The sequence below is a fragment of the Gekko japonicus genome, unplaced genomic scaffold, assembly GCF_001447785.1.
Source record: "Gekko japonicus isolate JY-2015 unplaced genomic scaffold, Gekko_japonicus_V1.1 scaffold371, whole genome shotgun sequence".
NCBI lineage: Eukaryota > Metazoa > Chordata > Lepidosauria > Squamata > Gekkonidae > Gekko > Gekko japonicus.
Genome location: NW_015171514.1, coordinates 1,020,673 through 1,047,055, shown reverse-complemented (window position 1 = coordinate 1,047,055; position 26,383 = coordinate 1,020,673). Strand labels below are relative to the sequence as shown.

The window sequence follows — 26,383 nt, the reverse complement described above, 5'->3', positions numbered from 1 at the left end:
ATGCTTCCTCCTCTTCCTCATAGGTGTGGAGCTACCCCTCTCCAACGAGTATCGCGGGTCCCTCACTTGTTATTATTATTATTATTATTATTTTGTTTAAAATATTGACACTACACACTTCCTCCTGAAAATAAAAGGGGCCCTGAGATTTCCTCTGCCCCTTAGTCCTCATGAGTACCCAACTGGTAATAATAATCATTAACACTGATACTAGGCACTAAGTAATAGTAGTTCAAAACTGGTTTTCCTGAAAAAGCAATCTACTTCCCACAGGTCTGAATGAATTCGGAGGGAACCCATCACACTTGCATTATATCCAGTATCTGATAATGCTTAAACCAAAACAAAGTTGTCCGATAACCATCCAACAGTGGGACTTGCAAGCCCTTCAGCCACCACTGGGTTCAACACTTTCCAGCTGTGCCTTTAATCCTGTGTGCGTTAAGTGCTGTCAAGTTGCTTCTAACTTATGGCGACCCTATGAATGAATGGCCTCCAAAACGTACTAACAGCCTTGCTCAGGTCTCGCAAACTGAGGGCCCTCGTGGCTTTCCTTGACTGAGTCCGTCCATCTCATGTTCGGGTCTTCCTCTTTTCTTGCTGCCTTCAGCTTTTCCTACCATTATTGTCTTAACTTTAACTCTACACCTCATGTGTCATCTAAAGTTTAACCTACAGCTTTGCAAATCGAAGACTTTACCAGGAACCAGTGAGTTCTGAGTAGCACCCAAGAGGGATCTGAACTATGCCTGGCTTTTACATTTCCAAGGGGACAGCAATCATCAATTCTTTGTCCCAGCAGCCTTTAGGGCAACCTTTGGCCTGTTTTATATCTGAAATGGCTTAACTTGATGAAGTCTTCATAAGATTTCTTACATCTGAAGACTGTAGCCAGCTCCAAAAAAGAACGGTGGGGGACCCCGACCACCATATCCCAAGCAGACCTTTGGGTGCCGGGGGGGATGGGGTGGCCAAAATCTAGTCAACTTTAAGATTCAACCCAAGATCCTTTCCATCCAGCTTAATATTCTGTCTGAAGAAGAGTTCCGTGGAATCTGAAGACCTGCTCACTAATCTGTGTTTGCAATCCTAAATACACTACTAAGCACTATCGATCTTATTGGGGTTTACTTCTGAGTAAACATACAGCATTACATTCGAAGACATTTTGAATGGCACTAATAAAAAACATTACACTGTTGGGTTTTAAAAGCTGTTCTGGAGGCAATCACATCCTGTTCCACCTATGCTTGTTTTTTATACATTGGAGAAATTTAATGAGCCATCACAAGACACACAAAACACCTACTCATCATGGTTTTATTAAAAAAAAATTAAAAGGCACGGGGAGAGGGAAAGGGTGAGACAGGAGTCTTTTTCTGCAGCTGCTAATCTGGGATCTTCATATTGAGCCAAGACAACTGCCCCAACAGCAGTCCTTTTGTCTACAGAGAGTACAACTGAACAGCTCAGATAAAGGGAAATCCCTGGCCGCTTTTCAGCACAGACCCAAGACAGCTCTTTTCATGGTTGCCTCTGAGACAGCAATGAATTAAGAAGAAAGCTGGAGAGGGGGGGAAAAAGCAGGCAACAAAGCAGCCCCTTCCCCCAAGTCATCTGAACTATAAGCAGTGCTGGGGGTGGGGGGAACCTTCTGAAGAGCATTTAATAATCTGAAAAGAAGTGTACAGCATCAGCAGTATAACATCCTGAGTTGGTTGCTCGTTAACCACAATTTAAAGGTTGGGCGCTCATCACTCTAGGACACTGTTTTCTCTCCTGATCAAAGTAGACAACAATTCCTCGAGCTGTCTTTAGAATATTTAGGAATCCACTCGCCTGTACCAGCTGGTTACTTACTATACAGTCAGCACTGGTCTGAAGCAAATCATAGAAAGAAACCAAGGTGTTAACATTTCTCTCACTGGACTTTATTAACTCAGAAAGCATTGTTTGGAAAGACTAAATATGTCTTTTTGACATATTAGATTTTTCTCTTGTAGCAAGATTTTGACCTGGGAATTTTTTTTGAACAAACAGTACCCATATGGGATCAGAACGTCCCAGAAGGGGCCTTCAGCTATGTACCCTTCTGGTTTCAATCTGTTACACAACAACAATGGACAAGGATGGAGACACTCGAAGTCAAAAGCCATCGTTGACTATGGCCCAGATGACAACCACACTGGCCTTCGTTCCGATCTCATTGCCAGTTTATGTATGTACTAGTGCTTGTTGGGACAGAACAAATGGGTGGAAGTAATTCTGGATTAATTACCCACAGTGCACTGTTGTGAGCTTATCAACAAACCCATGACTGTGGGGGGGAAAAGAGAGAGGTATCTTGCTAGTCCTACCTGTGCTCCTGTGTGGTGTATTTCAGTAATTCTGCAAGCTGTAATGGGTATTTACAGATTTTCTGCACAGGTGTGAGAAGAAAACCATCAATAGCAATATCAATCATTTGCTGAAGCAGGCGGCAAGCTTCAAAGAAGTGGCGGTATTTGCTCTGTTTCATCAGATTGGATAGCTCAATGCAGGCACCGGGATGATTGTTGCAGTATTCTGAGTAGATAGCAAAGCCGTCTTGCTAAAAGGAAACAACAAAAATGTAATTTAAAATATCTGTACACATTTTTTTAAATGCCATATAAAAGCTTCAAAAGGGTGCTCCCTGACCTCCACCCCCGCCTTTTTATTTTCTTCATAGCCCCTTTTACTATCAGAAGGGCAAAGAGGAGATGGAGCTATTTCTTTGTCATGATGGGCTCAAGCTGTTTATAATGTTTTTATCAAAATACCCAGGAACAGTTATTTGCACAAGCAAGGGGAAGGCCATTCCAAAGTCTTCTGCAGCCAGAAGGCCCAAAGCCATTCAGAGGGTGTCACCCAGCAGGAACTCCATGGCAACTCGGCACTGACCAAAAAACAACGAAGTAGGAACAAGAAGAGGAGAGAGAGGACGCTAATGCTACAAGGTATACATACATGGGCTATATTTGATCATGTTCTTATAACATCCTTGTCTTGAACCGTTTTTTGTTTGTTTGGTGAACAAGATTTCATAAAGGAATATTTCTCCTCATTCCATGAAGTGAAAGCAGATACAGCCAAGGTAACTGGAAATAGGGGCTTATTTCGGACCACTGCACCTCCTCAGACAGGAAATATTCAACAACTTTACTCACCCCCCTGACCACTCCATCACCACACAGTGCAGAGATAAGACAACGGAAAGCAAGAGCAACAACTGACATTGCTAGCCACTCAGCAAGGCACTTGCGGGGGGCCGGACATACTACTCACCACAGTCTTTATTGTCCGTATTACGAGCAGTTCTTTTCCCCCCCTATTATTCTGCAATTTTGTAATCCTGTTTTAATACTATGCTGATTGTATGTAATGTGATGTTCTCCAATCTTGTAATCCCTGCTTCACTGCCTGTGTTTTTCTGTGGTTTTTGTGCAATTGTCTCTCATTTTGCCCAGTATATGTATTACACTGTTCCTACTGCATTGTTTTTTAGCTGCATTCTACCTTGAACCTCAGAAAGAAAGGTTGATGAAGTAAGCAAATAAATAATAACGTGTGTGAGTGATCAGGGGAATCTCCATCCTGCCCAGGCCCCCAGAGACAGAACAGAAACGTGAACCACATGGGGAGTGGCAGCCCTCCTGTGAGGCTCAAAACGAAGCACTCATAAAAGTTCCCCTGTGGATACTGAACACAGACTGGTCAGCTTTTTCTCTTCCTTGGAGATTCATGGGGACTGAAGTCATATGGGGAAATGGGTTATGATATTCACAGACAGCAATCAGTGCTAATGCCTGCAACCATGACCATTCCAAAAAGTGCTGCTGAAAGCATCCATGTACCACCACCTCACACAACAATTTCCCCCATGCAATCCTCCTGAACTTTGGGATGGTTTGTATGGGGGGTGGGGGTGGGGAAAGCAGCCATGACAATGGACCTCAAAAAGCTGAAAGTTTAACTGAATTAAACATTGTTTATTGAAAGTGCTTATGAAACTAGAAGTAGTGGCAGAAAAATCATTAGTAGTGTTTCCTCCCATTAATCATGTCCTCAAGCTCTGGAAAGCTCTTATATAGGCATAAGATTATCAGCCTAAATGCTTGCAACAAAGTTTCAGACTGTAGACTGGCTCTAGCTTTCGAGCTATCATGTTTGATGCTCCATTATACGTGTGAATGGATCAAAACCTGTTGATATGATGGTTATGGTTAGGGAGACCTTAAAAGATTATACTGACAGTTCATTCTGTAGCATTATTGCCCTGTAGCTGTCCTTACTCAGAAGAGCACAGTTCATGCAAACAAAATGGAATTAACTGGCTTACATGCTGAAGAAAGCAGGATCCTATTTCACTCAGGTGGGGTTCTTCTTTGTTGTACTGCTTCTCTAGATCTTTCAAGAACTTCCTTTGGAATTTGTAAATATCTTCAATGTTTCCAAAAATGGTGACCAGTTGGGCTGCAGTGAACATTCCTGTATGTTTGCGACACTGTCGAATGTATCCCTAAGAAATGATACAGCAGGACTCTTAACATTTGTTAGAGCACAAAATACATTCTGTTTTCAATAACGTCACTGTTCTGCTATACAATATATCAAAGTCCAGTGTTAAGTATAATGCCACTCCCTTTGCATGGGTACAAATAAAATACATTATTTCAAAATTGTCTGCATCTAATTGCGTATCTAATCCTATCCTCCCTCCTGCCCCAATCCTGCTCTCAAGAAATTCCAATTAAAATACATTTAAAAATTGTGTCCATAGTTAACTTTATTGACATAAAGTCAATCTCCTGCAATGCAGGGGAGGGCAACATAAAAGTTCAATAAATAAATAAATACTGAGCAGACTGCTTCTTGTTCTTCTGACTTACCCGATGTTCAAAATTACACATCTTTCCTTCATACCTTCTTGTCAATAACTGCATCTATTTTCCTAACAAAATCTACTTCTCTTGTACATATTCCCTTAACCTCTGCCACAGCTGGATCCACAGCACCCCCAGTGGTAGGAAGAGTCACTGCAGGGCAGAGTTGCAAACCTGCTACCCAGGCTGAGGAAGTCAAGCCCTGAACAAACAACACGTTTGCACACTGACTAACTTGCCTGGACAGGGAGAATGGGCCTTGCCCCCACCTCCATGCAATTGCTGAGTTGTCTGCATAGTGTGAACATATGGAGAAAGTGTCTGTGCATATGTTCCTTCCCCGTGATCCTCAATACAGGGAAAGCACAGCACTGCTGCCATGAGAAGGAATCGTATGTGCAGACCCTTTCTCCATGCATTTGCACTGAGCAGATAACTCAGCAATTGCACAGAGGTGGGGCCAGAATGCTTGTTGTGACCACTTTTTTTCCTCTGCAGTCAGTTAACATCTGGGCAGGGCTTTCAGTGAATGGGTTACATCAGTATAACAGCAGTGGATATCAAAAATCTGTGACAGCTGCCCCAGTAAGATGGACCCTCAGGAAGCCCAAGTTCTGAGTCAATATTGTCCTATGGATACTCCATCACTGCTTAAAAATTTCTCACTTCCTTTGCAACCCATATTCATGAAATGTAATAAACTTATGCCTTGACCTGGATGGCCCAGGCTAGCCCAATCTCATCAGATCTTGGAAGCTAATTAGGGTCAGCCCTGGTAAGTACTTGGATGGGAGACCACCAAGAAAGCCGAGGGTTGCTTCGCAGAGGCAGGCAATGGCAATCAACCTCTGAATGGTTTTTTTGCCTTGAAAACCCTACTTATTATGGCTGCGACTTGACAGCAATCTCCACCACCAATAAACGTACATGTTGTCAAAAAATTAAGTTGTGTGGCCTGATGACAACTCAGGCAGAAGCTCTAAATAGAAGCCATCACACCTTGAGCACGTAGCAACTGCCCAAGGAGAGCAACAAAATGGCATGCTGCAACCGCCAGGGCTGCCAATAGCCAGCACAGGCCCCCTGACAAAGATTCTCTCAGGAGCCCTCCTTGCATTCAGAAGAACGCTCATGCAATCATTATCCCCCAGTAGGACCTTGGCCAGCTCCCTCACCCCTGGGGTGTCCCTGGCCCCCGTGGATTTTGAAGCCCTAATCCCACCCCTTATACACACATTTTGAGGCAGCCCTGTTGACTGCTGTTGAGCTGCACTACATCTCCCATGTTGGAAGAAACCTAGCACTATAGTGAACCAGCACTATTCACTATTCAAGCCTTCTCAGTTATGGTGGTGGTGGTGGTAGAGAAGGAGGAAGAGGAAGAAGAGTTGGATTTATACCCCGTCCTTCATTTGGCTTACAATCTCCCCTCCCTTCCTCTCCCCACAACAGACACCCTGTGAGGTAGGTGGGGCCGAGAGAGTTCTGAGGGAACTGTGACTGACCCAAAGTAACCCCATTTGGCTGCATGTGGAGGAGTGGGGGACCCAACCCGGTTCTCCAGATTAGAGCATGCCGCTCTTAACCACTACACCAAACTGGAACGTGCCACCCTGACTTATGGCGACCCCATAGGGTTTTGCCACTCTGACTTATGGCGACCCCATAGGGTTTTCAAGAGAAGAGATGTTCAGAGGCAGTTTGCCATTGCATGCCTCTGCGTGGCGACCCTGGTATTGCTTGGTGGTCTCCCATCCGAATCTGACAAGATCTGACAAGGTCAGGCTAGCCTGAGCTGTCCAGGTCAGCAAGCAAGCCTTCTTGCCATCTCATTTTCTACCTGAGGCACTGCAGCTGTGCCATAAGCAGCTTCGCCTGTCCTCCCCACTTGCTTTTAAGACAAAGCTTGAGGTTTCCCTTCATGATACAAATAATCTTCTCCTTGCCTTCAGAGTTCTATAGTGCCTTGCAGCTTACCTCACAGATGTCTTTGAGGTGTTTGATGTAGATCCGCTCTGTATTCATTATTTCCTGAATAACATTTGTTCTCATCTGATCCATGTTTTCAGACATTTTTTGGCGCTGCTTCCCAGGATCTGCATTTGGCTCCTCATCCTGAAGGCTACCAAAGTTTTCGGCAAGTTCTTCCTGATTGACTCGCAGCTGGATTCATCACAGAGAAAAAATGTCAAGCTGTGTTCAACCTTGAAAACAATCTACAAAAATTACTAGCTGTCTAAACAAAACCCCAAACACGTGCTAGCTTTGTGCTGTCCATAGGCATGTCCTAAATGAAAGCAAGAATCAACTATTGTAGAACTCCCTCCTTGTGTACCTTGAGGGGTAGACATTGTAGGCAACAAGCGGAGTGGCTACTTACAAACCTGCAGAGTTCAGCTTTGTGCCGTTTCCCAGTAAATGGTTCTTAACAGGGCTCCCTAAAACCACATTGCTATGTAAATCCTAGATGGAAAACTTCTCATGTAATTAACCATTCTGAGATACCTTTTTAAGCTGTTCTCAAAGTCCCTTTCATGCAGCACAGAATCATCTGAGAGCAGATTGGCTTAGATTTATTTTGTCCAATGTAAAAGCTGATGTGGCTTTAAATCACTGCTGCTTTCTTTAAAAAAGTGAGCATTAGAAGACAACTTTAAAATGGACCAGATGAAATAAATGATCTAAAAGAGCACTCTCCAATTAATATCAGCTTCTATGGGAAAACCTTTTAACCTTTATACTGATCATCTAGCCTTATGGTAAGCTTTTAGGGCAGTTAATTATTTATGCATTAAGTAAAAAAAAATAGCCTCAAGGAGCAGCAGTTTGGATGGTCAAGTAGCCTCGAAGTTCAGCTGGCGCACAGAAAACAGTGTGGCCCATTTTGAAAAATTAAGGGACTTGGGGAAAGACTTTGCCTTCTGCACCATCCAGACAGCTGTGGTCACTGCAAGTGGAATACAGCATACAAAGTGGTAGACCAGTGTCTGCTACCATGTGGTTTCTTGGAAATTACCATAGACTTGCTAATGAGAATTGAGAGGTGCTAATGAACAGCTGTCATTGGCAAAAATTGGGCAATGTATATTTTACAGTCTTTGTTCAGGAAGGGCGATACCACTCTGAAACCACTGACTCATTACTCTTTTTTTGTGCCTTACCCATCTATTCCCCTTTTTCTCACAGAAAGAGAAGCATGATACATCCTCAACACCCACAAAGCCAGACAAAGCCTGATCCTGTGCCTGTTCATTCGGAAGCAACCCCTGCTAAATTCAACTGCTCTTAGCCTTAAATCAGTACGCACAGGATTGCAGCTTTGTTATCTTCATGGAATGTGCTACTCAGCACAGCATTCCGCAGGATCACAGGAATGACAACATTTAGGAGGAGGAAAGGGTAGCAAAGGGCTCACAACGTTTTAACTGACTAGCTGTGACTAGCTAAAATTGAATTTTGCTATGATACTGGGCAAGTTGATTTTTCATGAGTTAATCAAGTGTAAAACATCAATACACACATTTTTCAAAAAGAATTCAGAGTAGGGTTGCCAACAGGCCTGGAGAAAAATGTCTTTTCCCTTTAATAGAGGTGTCACCTGTGGAAATGGGCAGCTGAAGAAGCCTTGCATGGCACTGAAGTAAAGAACATCACCTGGTAGATACCATCCCATTAAACCTCTGTTAAAGGGAAAGGACATTTCCCTCCCCCCTCCAGGCTGTGGGCATCCCTAATTTAGAGGAGGGCCTTGTTCTTATTTGGTACTTGGTCAGTGCTTTTTAAAAAGTCAGGATTCAGAACAGCACGTACAAATCTGTATGCATAAATATTTAAAAATCTAAAAACGGAAACTTTTGGCTTTGCTCCAAAAAGGCATCAGGTTCTGACCCCTGATCTGCTACTTGCAACAGAGCAAACACTATTGCTTGGAGTAGGAGTGAGACACGGGTTTAGTGGAAGGGGTGTCAAGCCTTGGCTTAAGGAAAAAGTTGGAGCAAGGTCCTTGGAGGAAGAGTGGGATGAAAATATAATCAATAAACACATACCATCCTTTAGAGCAGGGCTGTCAAACATATAGCCCGCGGGCTGGAACCAGCCCATCTAGGCCTCTTATCTTGCCAAGAGCAACTGGTAATTAACATTATTGCCAAATGACAGAGGCTGTGCATTATGTCCCTGTATACTGTCCCAGTACTAATGAGTAAGGAGCGGTGGAAGTGGGAGGGTGGGCATCATGGAGATACTTTAAGGAAATACTGTAAGAGTGTTAATTTTTAAAGCATGTTTTGCATTTTGAGTAAAAAATAATATCGTTAATTGGGTTTGTCTATGACCTTTATAAAGTTTATATCTCTGGTACCTGGCATTACATTTTACGGCACACGCAGCCCGACAAAGTGACATTTACGTCAGCTCTGGCCCTCATAACAAATGAGTTTGACACCTCTCCTTTAGGGTTTCCTTACTAGTTCTCTCCTATCAGCTGTTATGTTTTCAATGTTATAGTGCAAGAACACATAACAAGCAGTTTTTAAAATAACACAAACAAAAATATCAATAAAAGGGTAGTATTTTCATTTCAACTTCACACACGTTTCCCTCAGAGATTAATATCTAACCAATGTGGGAACCACTCCTGAGAAGCAGGGAAGCTTGAAGACACAAGCAGGTAATGCTGAGAGTTTCTGTATGCTCTGTGTGGATTTCCTATCCAACCTTTTAGTGGGTTTGTTGCCCACCATCAAAATTCCTTGGTTGTACTGGAAATCATAAAGAAGGAGGAGGAAAAAGGGCTAGCTATAATAGAAGCTTAGATCCTTTTGAGGCTACCTACATCTATGCACTTTGCACAGAGAGAGAGCTACCATTGAGCAAGGAACGGAGAAGCAGGACATTCAGGACAGTGATAATTCCAACAGGCTTAATCTGTTTTAGTTAAAAATGGAAACTCGAGGAGTTATAAATGTATCACTGCAACCCTGATATCCCAGTGGAAGTGAAATAAAGTACTGCTCAGCTTTGAGCAACGTACCAGCCACCCAAGGCCACATTATTGCGTAAAAGGCACAGAGATCTGCCCTGACTCACCCTGACAAAGCTTGCTGGAAACCAGGCTTCCTTGTCTTCACTTCTTCCCCACCACCAATCCTTGTTGGAAGCCTCAAGGACTTGGATGACATCCCCAGCTTTGAAGGCTAGCTCCTGATCGTCCATGGTCACATGATCCCAGAGTGCCTCCGCATAGACCATGCTCCCATCACTGATCAGCTGAAATGGAAACATTTGGTGAAGGGCAAAGGCTCTGCAGGGACTGCCAGACACTGACGTGCGAAGCGGCTCATGTGCAGAGGTAATGCAGGTGCAGCAACAGAAATACAGAGCCACTTTCCTTGCTTCTCGATGCCGCTCAAGGAAATATTCTGCTTGTGCACGATAGTAAATAAATTAAATAATTTTACATTCTCAACAATGACGAAAGGGCGGACGGCGGACCCATGGCTCTCATCCATCTTCCATAAAACTGAAATAGAGGATTGCCCCGTTAGCTGGAAAGGTTCATGTAAAAGCTATCTTCGTGTTACCTCATTAATGGCTAGCTGTTCCCCTCCAGGCTGCAAGTATCTGGGACTGGCTCGGCAGAGCTCCTCATAGCTGTAATCTTCCTCGCTACCATTGTCATCCGCTAAGGCACAAGATTCAGTACCACCATCTGCAGTGCCTAGCACAAAAGTGAAATATGGAGGAATTGGATTGGATATAAAAGCCTGTCTGCTTATCAGTAACAAACATTTAGTCATAATACTTGTTAACTGAAAAACAACAAGAATTACATACTTAAACACACACATACACACAAAATGCACGGAGTCCTGAATAAAAGGTGATGTATGCTTTATGCAGAATGAGCTGGGAGGATTCTGGACTGTACTACTTCACACTGATTGGAGGGGGACACAATATTTTTGAACACTCCTCCACACATAAAAGTTCCTTGCATGTAGTAAAAAAGGACAGCACAATCCTAGCAGAGTCAACGGAGTGCAATTCTCTTTCTCACACACTAGTTTTCTATGTGCAGTTATTAGGGCTTTTCAACAGTGGCACCAACGCCTTGGAATGACTTCCCAAGGGATACCCGCTTGACTCAATCACTGCTTCTTCTTCTCATAAAGTGCAAACACGACTGTTTAAGAGAAGAAATGGAAAATGAATAATGACCAGATATACTGTTGATTAAAGACTCAGCTACCGTGATTTTTCTTCAGCACTGATTTCCTTTCATCATTTGCTTCTAGTTTTGTTTTGTTGATTATCTGCAATATTTTGAGTCCTTTCCCACACAGGTATTAGCTGGGGTCTTATCATAAAAAAGGCAAGATGTACATAGTTTGAACAAATAAACAAAACTGCCTTACATGGGGACATTAAAATATACCCCCCCGGCAATCTTTGATTTGGCGGAGTCCAGAATTCTACCTCTTTTGTCTACAACCTCAGTTTGTATAATTTATTCATTTATTTTTGTTTAGAATGCCTTTGCTCGATAAGTGGCTCTCAAAGCAGCTTAAAAATTCATTAAAAATACAACAAATGTATATACATTTAGCTGGATATTGTATAACAGTATAATATGAATAGATCCGCTCTCTGATTAGACTGAGAATTATTTTACTCTTCAGAATGCTGGCAGGTCCACCCTCTTTCCATCAGGCACACTGACCCGTAAAAGGAAACTCTCTGCTTTTTGCGGCACAGAACTGAGCCTCTGCACCATCTTACACAATCGTCTACAGTTCAAACTCTTAGCCTTTTTATTGTAAGCTTTTGTGAGCTTCTTTTCTATCCCACAAATACAAAGTTTACAATATACAAAAGTGATGAGCATGTGTATAAAATGACTGCAATTTAAATATCACAAAATGTTCAAAACAGGAAAAAATAAAAATAAACCTGAAATATGATTTACAAGTAAAATTACCCAAATTGTTATATGCACAGATAGCTGCAGTGAAACCTCAAATGTGCTATTCCTCAATTAGTTAAAAGCCTTCACTTTGACTCTGCAGAACTCAATGAGTAAAGAATACCTTCCAATACGAGAACATAATAATTTCCAGCAGAAATTAATCTGGAGAGGAGGGCTAAACTATCTCCCTTTTGCCAAGAGCCCAGCTCTTCACCCTCATCAATATCATCTGGGTAAAGGACAGAACCAAAACAGAAAAGTAGGGCCCTGAGTTGAGGAGGAATGAAAAGGCAAAGGCACTCCCTCATTATGCTTCTAAATACTAAATAGTTACACCCTTCTAAATCCACTGAAGTCAATGGGCTTAGAAGGCTGCAACTCCATTTAGCATTTCACTGTAGGACGCCAATCATCTGCATGTAGCCAATCACTTAAATATTGAACACAACTCTACTTGTACTTAAGGATGCCAGACCACCACCCCCAGCAGGGGCGGGGGTCCCCCAGTTTTGGGTGCTCCTCTCCATCCCCCTCCAAATACCCCCCAAACAGGCAAGAAGCCAGAAATAAGTGCAACGTGCCTACATCACCTGGTGACCTGGGGGGACGGACACTCTGGTTTGGGGGCAAAACCAGAGTGTCACCCCTGATGTGCTTACGTAACTTCCAAGTGACATCAGCACATCACTTTTATTTCCGGCTTCTTCCCTCCCCGCTCCCGGTAAATTCACCCCCATCCCCCGCTGGCTGGTGTGACAGACCTGGCAACTTTACCTGTAATCCAAATTATAGATTTTAGGGTGAACAGTCTAGAAGCTGAGGAAGAAAATAGACCAGGAAGAATGATTGATACAAAATAGGCAACTAGGTAAGTTTGTTATTTTAGAGAACAAATCTAGAAGAGGAACTGAGTTATTTGGGGGGCAGAGAAGGTAGCACACTTCCAAACAGGCAGCTGCCACAGAGATGTGTGAAAACTTGCCTTTGTAGGACAAGCAGTGTTGAAAGTCCTGGAGCAACATTCCTAATAGAAAGGATATAAACTCATGGGCATACCAAATGCAAGAGAGGGAGATAAACCGAAAGAATTTAAATATCATAAAACCATACTCAGAAAAGTAGATTAAATAATATTCATAGTTAACGGTGAACAGAAAGAAAAAGATGGACATCTTCTAATAAGCCAAGCAAACTAACCCTTGTAAAATTATTCCCCCAAATAAGATGGGTTAGTCCCAATAACAGGTTGTAAGACCTTTTTGAGTGTTGGGTACATGCATCAAAAAGATGATTTTATTTATTTATTTATTTACTTACTTAAATTTATACCCCGCCCTCCCCGCAAGCGGGCTCAGGGCGGCTTCCATTAAAACATAAATTACATTAAAATACAAGATAATGCATCATACCATAAAACCTTAATACATAAATACAAAGTGCAAGGTGCGGCGGCAAGTTATGATTCTTCATGATGGTAGGTTGCAGGAGACGATTGCCGTTGCGCTGGTGTACACAGATGATTTCTGCCATTAGTCCATATAGTTGTTAACTCTACCAGCCGTATGTGGTTGTAACAATAGGCCTCTAGCAGCGGCGGCCCTTACTGAAATGAGAACTTTCACAACCAACTCTGGGGCAGAAAGGAGAAGTCACTACCTCATTGGTCCAGATAAACTCAAAATTCTGCTGTTAAATTCCATTCAGTAAACTATTTTGCTGCCACTAATAGAAACAGATTATATACTTCATATGAAGACAAGAGTTTCAGCCGCTTCAAAACTGTGTGCTCTGATTGTTCACCAGGAACACGGAGAATGCAAACCTTGTGCTTTTTTGGATCACAGTTAATAGCAATCATAGTTGCTCTATGCTTGGGCTGCACGGCTGCTTCTCCACGACTGCACAGTGACTGACTGAGTTCCTCAACTCAGTAGATTAGAGGCAAGGCCATATCAAAGCATGGGGAGGGAGCGGGGAGTGGGGAGGGCTTAGTATAAACCTGTTGTACAGATCAGAGTGGCACCATCTCATCCTTTGGACTTGCTAAAGGACTGAGTGCTTGCTTCTTTTGATAATATAACATGATACATGATACCAAACACCTAAATTATATAAAGGCTGATGTAGGAGACCTAACTTTTCCAAGCCTTTCCTTCTAAAACCAATCCTATTTTTTAAAATAAAAGTTGATTAGATACCTTGTGGATTTGCTCTTTAAAAGTGTAAATCTCTCTTTATTTGCAATCACTTATGGCTAACAATCTTTAATTTCAAGTTTTGTTCAAAATGGTATGATCCTGTTTCTAGTCATAGCCTTACAAAAGCTGAAATATTCCCCAAAAGTGCAGCAATCATAAACACAATTTTAATCTGACAAACCGATAAAAAATCATGCTTTTATACACAGCATTCATACTGGAAAACCAATTTCATGAAGATCTGTAAATAGCTCCCAGCCTAAAAGTACTTTGGGAATATTTGCATGTTGTGGCTCATTTTTACAGCACTGTTAAATCATGATTTTCTGATACACAAATATACTAAAACAAGTACCTATCTGCAATAACAAATTTGGGGTTCAGTCCTGTTTTGCAGAACATCAGCTTCGATTCTGCATTGCCAGTTTGCTGTCTTTTGCTGTCTGTAGCCATTTCTCTATTGTTTACCGCCTAGAGAAAATAGGCAGGCATGAATGGGCAATTCTTATCTCTCTAACGGAATGTTAAAACTAGAAGGGACAACGGCATTTGAGCTTGTTTCATGGACTGGTCTAACTGCTCACCTTACTAGCACAAATATTATTTTATACCTGAGTCAATCCCTGAGATTGTAACAGAGCTTAAAACATAAATGCCACACAGAATAAATGGAGCTTATCTCCTACTCACATACCTATCTGAAGGCTCTCCAGGCTCCAAAACCGGGCCATTTCCCTTCTGGCTACCATCCTGCCATCCAAAAAGGCTCATACAAACAGCAGAGCTTGGGGGGGGGGGGTTTACAGGTAAGGCTGAGTCCTTCAGGAAAAGAGAAAATATCGAGACCCAGAGATGCTGCAAGCTACCGGCAATGCAGAAAACAGCTTATTCATCGCTTTGAGCGTCTGGTTTGTGCATTTCAGGCCAGAGTCTACTTCGAAACTGACAGCTCACTCGCCGGATCAGTGAAGCTGTGAGTTTAGTGCCTTCAGTGACATCATGGGGTACCCTTAGGGAGGAAGTTGCAGAGAAGGAAACACACACACACAAGCATGCACACAGTGCTCAGCTACATAATGCATGCACAGCCTTGCTGCACTTAGAGCAAACATTCTACAAAGAATCATGCCTTAAGTGCTTACAGCACAGATTTGATTTCAGTCCAAAGAAGCACAGTGTGAATTAAGACCTGCTGGGTGCTCAGAGAAGTCTCCCTTTTTGTTTCAGGTCACAGGAAAAGGCTCTGTCAGGATAGCTGGATCCTTCTCCTTGTATGCAATAACTTGCCACCCAGCACAAGTTGTCCAGCTAAGACATTACTTCAGACTATCAGTGTTCAAATTATGATTTAATAAATGTGAAAGAATGACATCTCACTACTAAATGGAAATACCTGTTTGGTCTGGGTACAGAGCACAGAGTGGCAGAAGCCATTAGTCCCTTAATTTTAGAGTGGCTCTATCCCCTAATCTCCCCCCTATTATGTGTTTTTATTGTTTTAATTTTGGCACATTGTGTCCTTGTTAGCCGCCCTGAGCCTCAGGGGTAGGGCGGGATACAAATCTAAGGATAAATAAATAAATAGATAGATAAATAAATCCCCAATCCCAGTTAGGACAAAAGGCGTCTTAGATCGGAAGGCATGACGGGAATAACCTTGATGCAGGGCCAGGGAAAGCCTGTTTGGTCCTTTTTCAAAAACAGTTTAAAAACCAGGAGACACTGCCTCCAGCTCTGGATATGGAAAAAGTGAATAATGGATATTACCCAAGGAATGGTGGAATATTAATATTTTAATAATACATACAATAACTATCTAGAGTGTTAGAGTGGAAAAGTGGGTACTGTGCTTCAAAATCATTTGCAGAACGGCTGAAGGGGGTGAGAGAAGCCTATTATTCAACTCCACTGATTACTTCGGGCAGCTGGAATACTTGACCCCAGTTGGCACCCACAACACCTAAACAACACAACAGCAAACTCAGTCTCCAACAACTTCCTGAGAAGAAGAATTCTCTTTCTGCAAGAGTCAGTTTGTACAAAGATTGCAGCAGGATGGGGGAGGGGGAAAGAATATTATGTGTTTATTGTGGGGACACCAGCTCTTTAGAAAACCACACCAAAAATGTCACATTTGCACACAGCCGAAAGCTCTAAAACAGTTTCTGTATCCTGTTTACCCCACACCTTTTGCTGTCATGCTGTGTTCTGAAGGGCAAAATACATGGCATAACCTTTGTGTAAACTGCAAAGGGGGGATTAAAAGCAACTATGGGTCAGGAAGATATCAACATCCAACAGCTTTCCCATAGCCTTCCCACAGCCCAGCTTTCCCACAGAGCAGTGACTCTACCAGATCTCATCATACTAGAATTTGAAATGTTTCTGCAAGGAGCTGTTCCCCAGTGTAAGGCATTTTCTTTCCCAGGAGTAGCTGCACCAATTCCATAAGGCACAAACACAAGACCAGAGTTTCCTTTCTGGGATGCTTGTTCAGACCCACATGTGGCTTGTACATTTGTATGTTTCATGCACTGCCTGGATTTGGAGGCACAGTCTGCATTTGGTCCCCCTCCCCCCAACCCATTCAGTTAATTAAAACCGAAAGTATATTTGGTACCACTGCTCCCTGTTTCTATGATCTGCAAAACTCGGAGCTGATTCTTTTCAGAAAGGAAACAATGCCGTTTAGTTATGTTGTTTCTATAGCAGGGGCATTTCCCCCTTTCCATTACTGATTTGCCTCCAGGGTGCTGCTGCTGTTGCAGAAACTTGTGAACGGTATCAAAGTCCTCACAAAAACCACACGGCTTCCTGTGTGCTGCTGGCTCAAATGGAAAATGAGAAGCCAGACAATGTTACAAAGCAATCTCTATACTTCTCACTTGTCCAAAATCTCTGCTTCTTCATCCTTTGAGGGCAGTTGTGCAATTATGAAGAAAATACCATCTACCCTTCTGTGCCAGCAAATAAAATAATCTGCCTGGCATGCTGAAGGTCCCAAGGTTCAATCTCCGGCATCTGTAGTTAAAGGCATCAGGGAGTAGCTGATGTGAAAACACCTTAGGGCTGCCAAATCCCCCCGGGGGGGGCGGAAATCCCCCCGCCCCAGAGGCCCGTTCCCCGACGCCGGGGAATCGGGCCCCGGGGGGAACCCCGCCCCAGCGTGCACGTCACAGGGAAGTGACGTTATGACGCCGGGCGTGCTGGGGGTGGGGCCACGGCCATAAAAGAGAAAACTCTATGGTTTTCCCTTGTATGGTCATGGCCCCGCCCCCAGTGTGCCCAGCGTCATGACATCACTTTCCTGTGATGTGCATGTGGCACGCGTGCACGCCAGGAGCCACGCAGGAGTCCCCCGCCGGCAAGGTAGGTAACATTTGGCAACCCTAAAACACCTCAACCTGAAACCTTGGAGAGCTGCTGACAACACTGACCTTAATGGACCCATGGTCTGATTCAGTATAAGAAAGCTTCATGTGTATTCATGGGACCCTTGTGTCTCTGTAATCACACACACTCATCACCACACACACAAACACATTAAGCTGCCTTATACTGAATCATACCATCAGTCTATCAAAGTCAGTGTTGTCTACCTAGACTAGCAGGAGCTCTCCAGGGTCTCAGGCAGAGGCCTTTCATATCACTTACTACCTAATCTCTTGCACTGGAAATACCAAGGATTGAGCCTGGGACCTTCTGCATGCCAAGCAGATGCAGTACCACTGAGCCACAGGCCCTCCCCTACTAGGACCTGATCTCCCAAAGTCTGTTTGTGGGTGTTTTTACCCTGGCATTGGTGTGAACTGGGACATTCCCCCTCCCCAACAATCTTGTGGTTTGCTCCCAACCCCTAAACCACAGTCTAGTGCCAAGCTAAAATAGCATGAGGTCTGAGCCCACATTTGGGATGGATGAAGGGAGATATCTTGGATTGAAATATATATAAAAGATTCCTGGGAACTAGAACTTATCTGTCAGGAACCAGCACATTGTGTGTAAGTACTTGATATTCTTCCAGCTTTATATATGCAAATCAAAGCAGGATTGTTTTCCAGTGAATAACACAGTGAGAATGTTCTGAATGAAGTCAAGATTCCTAAAGCAAAGAGCACATTTTGGTTTCCAGGCCAATATTACTGAAAAATGAGTAGCTGCTGAGAGGATGCTCTCAAGTATCTGAGAAAACGGATGGCATTTAACCAGAGAACATCTTCTGCTAAATGATTCATAAGTAAGTCCTGAAGATAACGTGGTAAGCAAGTGCTAAGATACAAATGGGGGAGTGGGAATATGATATGCATGAGAACACTAATATATTAAAGACTAAATACATTTCTGATAGTGCCATCCTAAGCAGGGGGCCATTCATTTCTTAAAGATACCAGTGCTGCGCCTATCATTTTGTAGGGTTTTTATCACCAAATGTTTTTTTTTTATATTTCAGTTCCCCCCCCCCCGTTTTTTACCCTAGGTTTATAGAAACAGCCGTCTGGTCTGCCCATTCCCCCACTCTCTGGGTTAAAGTATCCACAGATGGGGCTATGTTGAGAATTGGTAACTCTGCTTAGGACTGCTTAGTCTCCCCAAAGTGGGTAGTGTTTTGCTTAGTGGTATGACTTAATGGCAGGACAGAAGGAGGCAGGGAAAATCAGACTAAAATGAACTAATTTTGTATGTCACAAGCATGCAAAATGAATGTTATATAACAGTAGCAGGAAAGACAACTACCAAGGAAGGCTACTTCACTCCAAGGTTTAGAAATTACGTTTCTTCTGTTACTGTGTACAGTCAACACATAGCACTTTAAATAAACCAAGTTTCTTCATCTCTTCTTTCCTTGTTTATGCTATTCTGATTTTACAGGTAGAATAGAGAAGCTGAGAGATGCTCCTAAGATCAAGTTGATGGCTGAGTAACAAACACAGGATTCCTAGACCTCAGTCTACATGGAACTACACGGCGTGTAATTCTGTGATTATTTGCCCCAACAATCTTTTAATCGAAAGTAATCATGCATGCTGCAATTTAAAGGAGACAAACGCAGACGAGCTGTATCAAACAGCCCCAAGCATAGTGATATTGCATGACAATACTGGAAAGTGTATTTTATAGGCAGTGGTGTGGTAGTGAGTAAAAATCAAAACAATGAAACAAGCAGATCATTTGATTCCTTGGTATTTAATAGCCATGTTGACTTTTAAGAAAATAGCCACAATTCAAAACTCATCATGGATATGTTTCCCAGCAATCTCATACTCAGGTTTTATTTAAAATGTTTGTACGCCGCCTTTCCATCTGATCAGGGCCCTCAAGGTGATGCACATAAAAACATTTGAATTTCACTCACTACACCATTGACTACAAAACATGCTTACTAAATGCTGCCACACCCTCACTCTTGAACTCCACTCCCGATTCCTAGTCCCTTTTTTTGGTTCTTTCATAGAGTTTAAATTACTTGTCAAGACCAGGACTCCCCAAAGTGTTGGAAATTCCTCTGCCATTTTTTTTTATGTCCTCATAATCTACTAACCACCTCTACTAAAACCGCTTGTTGAGCAATGATTGATACATTAGTGTGACTCCAATAATTTAATAAACAGTTGAACAAACTTAAAGCACCTTTAAGACCAACAAAGTTTAATTCTGGGTATAAGCTTTCGTGTGCATGCACACTTCATCACATGCACACTGGACTCAGACTTTGTTCTACTGCTTGGGACCAACATGGCTACCCACCCAAATTAATAAACAGTTGCCATTGATCCATTTTTTAAAAGCAGAAGAGAAATTTTTTTATTTGCTTCATTTATAGGCTACATTTCTCAATGAGACTGAAGGTGGATTTTGCGCCATTGTCCCATCAAAAGTCCCTCCCCCCAGCTGTTTTCACCCTGGCAGGAGAAAATTTACAGGTATACACCATAATACATTATAGCCTAGAGCACAGGTTACTTCATGTAACTCTCACCAATTACAATAATATTTTCAAGTGTTGTTTGGAGAGGGGGGGTTGCCTTAGCTCCCTGAGAGACTCACCATTGGATGCTCTCATTTGCCGCCTGCATCCAACTCTGTCCAGACCAATGGGTGTGCTTTGAGAAAAGGTGAAGGGACGGAACCTGGCTGAGACGGCTTTGTAAGGAGGAACCTGATGGGCTGGTACGGGAGGCCGTGCAACTGGCTAAAAAGAAAAACAGAAAGACCTGTTATCAAAAAAGCCTGTTTGAAGACAAGTTAAGAAACAACACTTATTTAGAAGTGAAGTACGTGAAAAAGTGTTTTCTGCACTGTATTATGGTAAACTGATACCAGGGATCCATGCAACCTTAAAGGTTCCACAAGTTCAGTTCACATGTCATGCACACCATGGTTTACTTGAACAAGCGATGGTTGTTACTATCATCCCAAGTGGGCCACTCCACTATGAATAGTTAATGGTGTGTCAACTCAGAATCTGAAATCATGGTATTGTTGGAAAAGGTAATGTCTGGTGTACAAAGAAGATGACCCTGCAGCAGGGGTGCCAGTCCCCAGGTGGGAGTGGGGAATCCCCTAATTTCGCAGGCTCTTGCCCGCCGCTGGCCAGCTGGCCGGGGGGAATCCCCACCCCCAACAGCTGTGACCCATGATGTCACACAGAAGTGACATCATCACGTCAGGGATGTCACACGGCCATGCTCTAGTTTTTGGGCAAAACTCTCATTTGAACCCAATTTATCATAGAGTTTGCCAAAGAAACCAGAGCATTACCACATGATGTCCCCGGTGTGATGACATTACTTCCATGTGGCATTACCACACGATGTCCCCGGTGTTATGACATCACTTCCATGTGACGTCATCACACCGGGGATGTCATGTGCAGTGATGCCACACACCCCACTCCTGGGAAAGCTCCCTCCCACTCCCCACCGGCAAAAAGTAAGGACCTGGCAACTCTACCCTGCAGAGGACAGCAAGAAGACAATCAGATAGGACAGTGAGATCAGCACCTTCTCTCCAGTTAAGTGTCATTCCTCCTAGATCACAATTTCCCCCTTCTTTTCAGAAGTGCCACACTCAGCCTTACCCTCTCTCTCAGCTACAGATGTAGTTAGGAACCTATCTCTGTCTCTCCTCTTTCCTATCAAATATATTAATTCCTAAATAAACCTTTATCTACTCTTTAATCAGGTTGTGCATCATTGCTGTGTTAATTACACTGGCAACAGGTGTGAGATTGGTTTATTTACCATTAGTCAAATAATATACAAACACAGACATCCTGGCTTAATTCTGACTTGTTCCCCAGCACCTTCTTACACTCCCTGAGCTATGGAGAAGCCTGGGCAGAGAGATACAAATTGCTGTATCTCTTGCATTTCATCACCTGATGCCAGCAGAGAATACCAGCTGTTGGGTGGCAGGACCCCACTCACTCTTACCAGCTGCATCGATGCAAGCCCCTCTTTTCTCCTCCATGATGACAGACAGCCAGGACAATCCGCTTGAACCACCACTGAAGCCATGCACTGTTATCCTTGTTTGGTCAGGAGTAAGGCTGGCCTGGTGCCACCCACCTGAACCACAGTGCATCCAGGGTGGGCTCACAGGGGATGGGGCTGCAGCGATGGCTCCAGAGGAAAGATGCAACCTAGCATATATCTGGTAGGGGCAGGGCTGTAAGCAGCAGGCGGCACTGGCCTCAGAAGCAAGCTGTAGCCCTGCAGACAGGTGGTGGGGAAAACATCTGGCGTTAACAGCAGATGGATGGGAGCAGGAGGAACCTTCCAAGTCCAATGAAAGCTTTGTACCAACCCCCAGTACTGCCAGGTCACATGGCTGGGGTGGAAATGGCCAAGAGGGTGTGGCTTCCCACTGGGTATTTAAAGAGGGCCCAGAAGCAGGCCAGGAATGGTTTAGCTGAGCCTGCTCAGAATGCAGGGGAGCAGAGGTAGATGCTGGTAATGCAACCCCCTCCCCAAAGCCTAGTGGTCCTCTAGTGGTAGGAATGGTCATGATGTAATAGGCCAGGAGGACCCCACACCAGCATTTGTTGAGACAGATCAAGATCTGAATTAACTCTTGCTAGCTGAAACCTGGTTTCGCAAATTTACAGTAGTTAAATAAACCATCGTTTCACATTATGTCTAATCCTAGCCACTGTGTTCAAGCTATTATTTGAGCTTAAAGTCTTCACAGGGTTGAAGAAGAGTTGGATTTATACCCCGCCCTTCACTTGGAGTCTCAGAGCGGCTTACAAACTCCTTTCTCTTCCCCTCCCCACAACAGAGATCCTGTGAGGCAGGTGGGGCTGAGAGAGCTCTTCCAAGAACTGCTGTTGAGAGAACAGCTCTGAGAGAGCTTTGACTGACCCAATGTCACTGAGCAGCTGCATTTGGAGGAGAGGGGAATCAAACCCAGTTCTCCCAGATTAGAGTCTGCTGCTCTTAATCACTACACCAAACTGGCTCAATACATCTCAAGTTGAGCACAAAAGCAGTCTTTTTCTTTCTTCACTTGAAATCATGGGGGCGTTGAAAAGCTTCATTTTCTCTCCATTGGTTCCTGCCACACGGCAGGGAAAACGACGGTCGAACTGCAGCAAATGTAAGCCGCAGCAAAGTTGAGACGGCGCGGCGGGATCTCACGGATCCCCCGAGCGGCGTCGCGTCGCTCCCCGGCACGATCAGATGCCGGGGAGAAAGCGACGGTGCAAAGGGGAGCCTTGCGAACTGCGCATGCTCACACATGCGCAGTTCGGCCAGGAGCCGGGGATGCGCCGGCGATCCCACAGCCAGTGTTGCTATGGCCCGTCGAAAAGAACCACCTTGGGAGGTGGTTCTTTTTTGGAGCGGATCAACGCTGGAAGGGACGGTACGCTCCCCAGATGTTGATGTGGGATCGCACCCGTTTGCTCCGCCCCCGTTCCGTCCCGCTCCCGGCCCAAACGACCTCGTATGGACAGGACCATTGTCCTTTTAATTTCTAAACACCTGCAACCTATTGCATAATGGTGTGTATATGTATACATATGGAAGGATGGATATACACACACACTCAGAAACACAGAAAAGGAAAACAATGATAACTAGGAAGATATGTACTGTTTCTCTAAAACCCAAACTCTATAAAGGCATTCCCTACAGAGGGAACATTATTTCACTGTTGAAGCCAAAACAACTCAAACATGTTAGAAAATAAACAATTTAGCTCTTGTTTCCCTTCCTTATTTTTTTAATTACTACTAATACTGTTCTTTTTATTATCAGGTTCACAATCTTCCAAGCAGTTTTTAAAGACTATAGTTGAGAAAGTTATTGAGAGGAGGAATGGTAGTCTGAGTAGGGAAATGTGGGGGGGTCAAACCCCCTCCCTTGTCTTGTGTAAGCCCTGCTGCTACTGTGCTGAATCAGCATCAGCAAGAAGAAAACATATGGCAATTGTTGCCGTATAGAAGTCACCCAACAGTCATTATTTTGAAAATTATCTACAGTTCTTTGGCTTTTTATAATCTACTGAATTGTTTGCTCTTAGTGAAACTTTACATTCATAGCTTTCATGCTAACCTCTGAAGCTTCAGTGTCATCTTTTCTTTTCCCATTTGCCCATCCTTTCACATAGGTTTCTCCCCTCACAGGGCTTTGAAGGTGAAAGTGAAGGTTCCCTTGCTCGAAAGCCAGTCAAATCCGACTCTAGGGTTGCGGTGCTCATCTCCGTTTCAAAGCCGAAGAGCCAGCGCTGTCTGAAGACGTTTCCATGGTCATGTGGCCGGCATGACTAAACGCCAAGGCGCACGGAACGCTGTTATCTTCCCACCAAAGTGGTACCTATTTATCTACTTGCAATTTCTTGCTTTCGAACTGCTAGGTTGGCAGGAGCTGGAACTAGAGATGGGAGCTCACTCCACCATGTGGCAACTCGGGTCTCGAACTGCTGAACTACTGACCTTCCACAGCCTGCAGTTCAACGTCTTAACCACTTGAGCCACCGCAGTTTATTAAAACTGAAATACCTCCCCTACCCCCTCAGGAAGCACTGGATGACTTCAATATGAAACACAGTTTTATATTGCTACAGAGTTTCCCCATTGCATTTAACTGTCATGCAAAACAAAAGGGGTGTTAACAAGGCTCTTCCCCAAGGCATTTACTGGGTCTTTAGAGCTTTCAACGGACAAGAACTATCTTTAAAGTTATTTATAAAAATACACCTTAGGCATCTTGTGTATGTGTGCTACTGATTCACCTGCCTTCTTTGGAATAAGACTCTTAAAGAAACTCTTCAGATATATCCTGAATTGCCTCATTTGTACTTCATAAGTGATTCATCACAAACCAATTACTCCAATATTTCAACTTCCCCATAAAACCAAACAATTCAATTCTGTAAAAATCTAATTGAAAGCGAGTCTGCATTTTCAGCAAGAGCAAGTAAATAGCACTGTTTAGAAACAAATACAAACTGACAAATGAGGAAAAAATGACTATTTTTAATATTTGTATTTCAGATGTCAGCTTCATAGTAACAAGCCTGCGTCTCCTCCCTTTCAAAGCACATTTCTGATGATCCTCAACTGGAGCAAATCCCACAACTCTTTTTTATTAGTAGTAACAAGAATGTACCTACCTTTGAAACAGTCACATGTTTCTGAGTCCTTAAAATTCCAGCAAACCATAAATTTACATGCAGCAAGACGGGAAATTTAAAACTGCCAATACATTCAGCAAACTTGCTGAATGCTAGGTATGAGGACAGAACATATACAGTGGAATCACAGGTGTGAAGGGTTTTTTCCATTAAATAAGTTGTGCACTGCAACAAGGAGGAAAGAAAACCTCCCACTTTGCTTTAATGCTTTAAAAACCCATTAAACAATGTGAAAACATCTGCTGTGTATCCACAGTAACAGTGTTAGAGAGCTCAGCTTAAGGCTGTCTTTTAATTATAACCTGATCATAGAGTTATTGTGAAATATAAGCCAAGGATCCACTACAGCAGAAGAATTAATGAACAAGGAGGAAAAAAATCAAGATCCTATGCAGCAGCCCTTTAAAGCCAAAACATCCATTTATTTCATGCTTTGTTGAATGGGATGTAAAATTGGATCACCTTTATTTCCATGCCAGATCTAAATAAATGTCCAGATAAAAACATGTTCACTAGACAAAAACCATGAAAGTACCCCTGAAAGTTTTAGAAGTAAAACAGAAGTTAATTGTTTTACCTTTGTTCATTTATAGTTTGTACTCAGTTCAAATGAGGACTGCATAAAGTCCATGGCAGCATGTGCACACCACACCCAGAAGTCAGCATGGGACAACTTCCACACTGGCCCTTTCCCCAGGCTATTACCTAGTGTGGGTAGCTAGATAGGTCTGCTGTAGCAAAACCAAAAAAGAAGAAGAAGTGGATGCAAGTGGCACGGCCAATAAGGCTAGCTCATTATTTAATACACAATTCCTAACATGCTTCCAGTGTCTTCACCAGGGAAATTTATTCGGTAGTTAGGCTCAGTTGCATCTGTTTCTAATATATCATATTCAGACAGGGGCAGACTGGGCAGTTTAAATGGCACAGGAACAAACCTGGCTGAGTGATACCTGCGATACTAGTGGAAAAGAGGTCCATTAGCACCTTAAAGACTAACAGAGTTTGTGGCAGGGTATGAGCCTAAAGAAGTGAAGTGAGCAGTGACTCATGAAAGCTCATACCCTGCCACAAATTCTGTTGGTCTTCAAGGTGCTACTGGACGCTTTCTCTTTTCTATTGCTACAGACAGACTAACACGGCTATCCATCTTGATCTACCTGTGATACTGTAAGCTAGCTTGTAGGGGCCACTCAGCTCAGACCCAGTCAGCAGTGTCGACAGTGGGCATCAGCTCACCCGTTATATCCAGTGGTGGTGCGGGAAGGGAACTTTCCCAGTAAGTTAATTGGCCAGGCTGCCCCCATATGAAAGGGGGCTGTGTGTCCCAAGTGTGGCTTTCATGGGCCAGAGTTCACATCATCAGATACATGACCTATTCAGGTGAATAGGTCATGTATCTGATGATGTGAACTCTGGCCCTTGAAAGCCGCACCTGGACACACATATGTATGAAATGTATGTATTTTTCTTCTCTTGATAGGTTGCATATACTTACCCATCTAGATGGCCACTTCATGCATCATTATGTGGCACTGTACCCCCATGTGCCAAATTAGCTGCTTGAACAACTGCCCCCTTAAATATACACTCCCTCATGCTACCCATGTTAGATTAGACAACAGGATTTCCAGTAATGGATCCAGTAATACAGAACCAAAGAGGTGTACTGGTTG

The 26,383-nt window shown here is 43.3% G+C and overlaps 1 protein-coding gene across 2 annotated transcripts in view; it reads right to left on the bottom strand.

Annotated features, from left to right (window-relative positions):
• The window catches only part of SPATA13 (spermatogenesis associated 13), a 27,429-nt gene extending 12,611 nt beyond the window's left edge, over positions 1–14,818 (bottom strand). Inside the window, exons 1-6 of one of the 2 annotated variants that reach the window (XM_015419371.1) lie at positions 14,764–14,818; positions 10,487–10,623; positions 9,993–10,172; positions 6,882–7,067; positions 4,361–4,540; positions 2,358–2,590 (exon numbers count right to left, since the gene is read on the bottom strand). In XM_015419371.1, coding sequence (XP_015274857.1) covers positions 2,358–2,590; positions 4,361–4,540; positions 6,882–7,067; positions 9,993–10,172; positions 10,487–10,623; positions 14,764–14,818 — 971 coding nt within the window. The remainder of the gene's footprint in view (positions 1–2,357; positions 2,591–4,360; positions 4,541–6,881; positions 7,068–9,992; positions 10,173–10,486; positions 10,624–14,763) is intronic. The other variant, XM_015419372.1, reaches the window with a different exon arrangement.
• Positions 14,819–26,383: the final 11,565 nt, after the last annotated feature.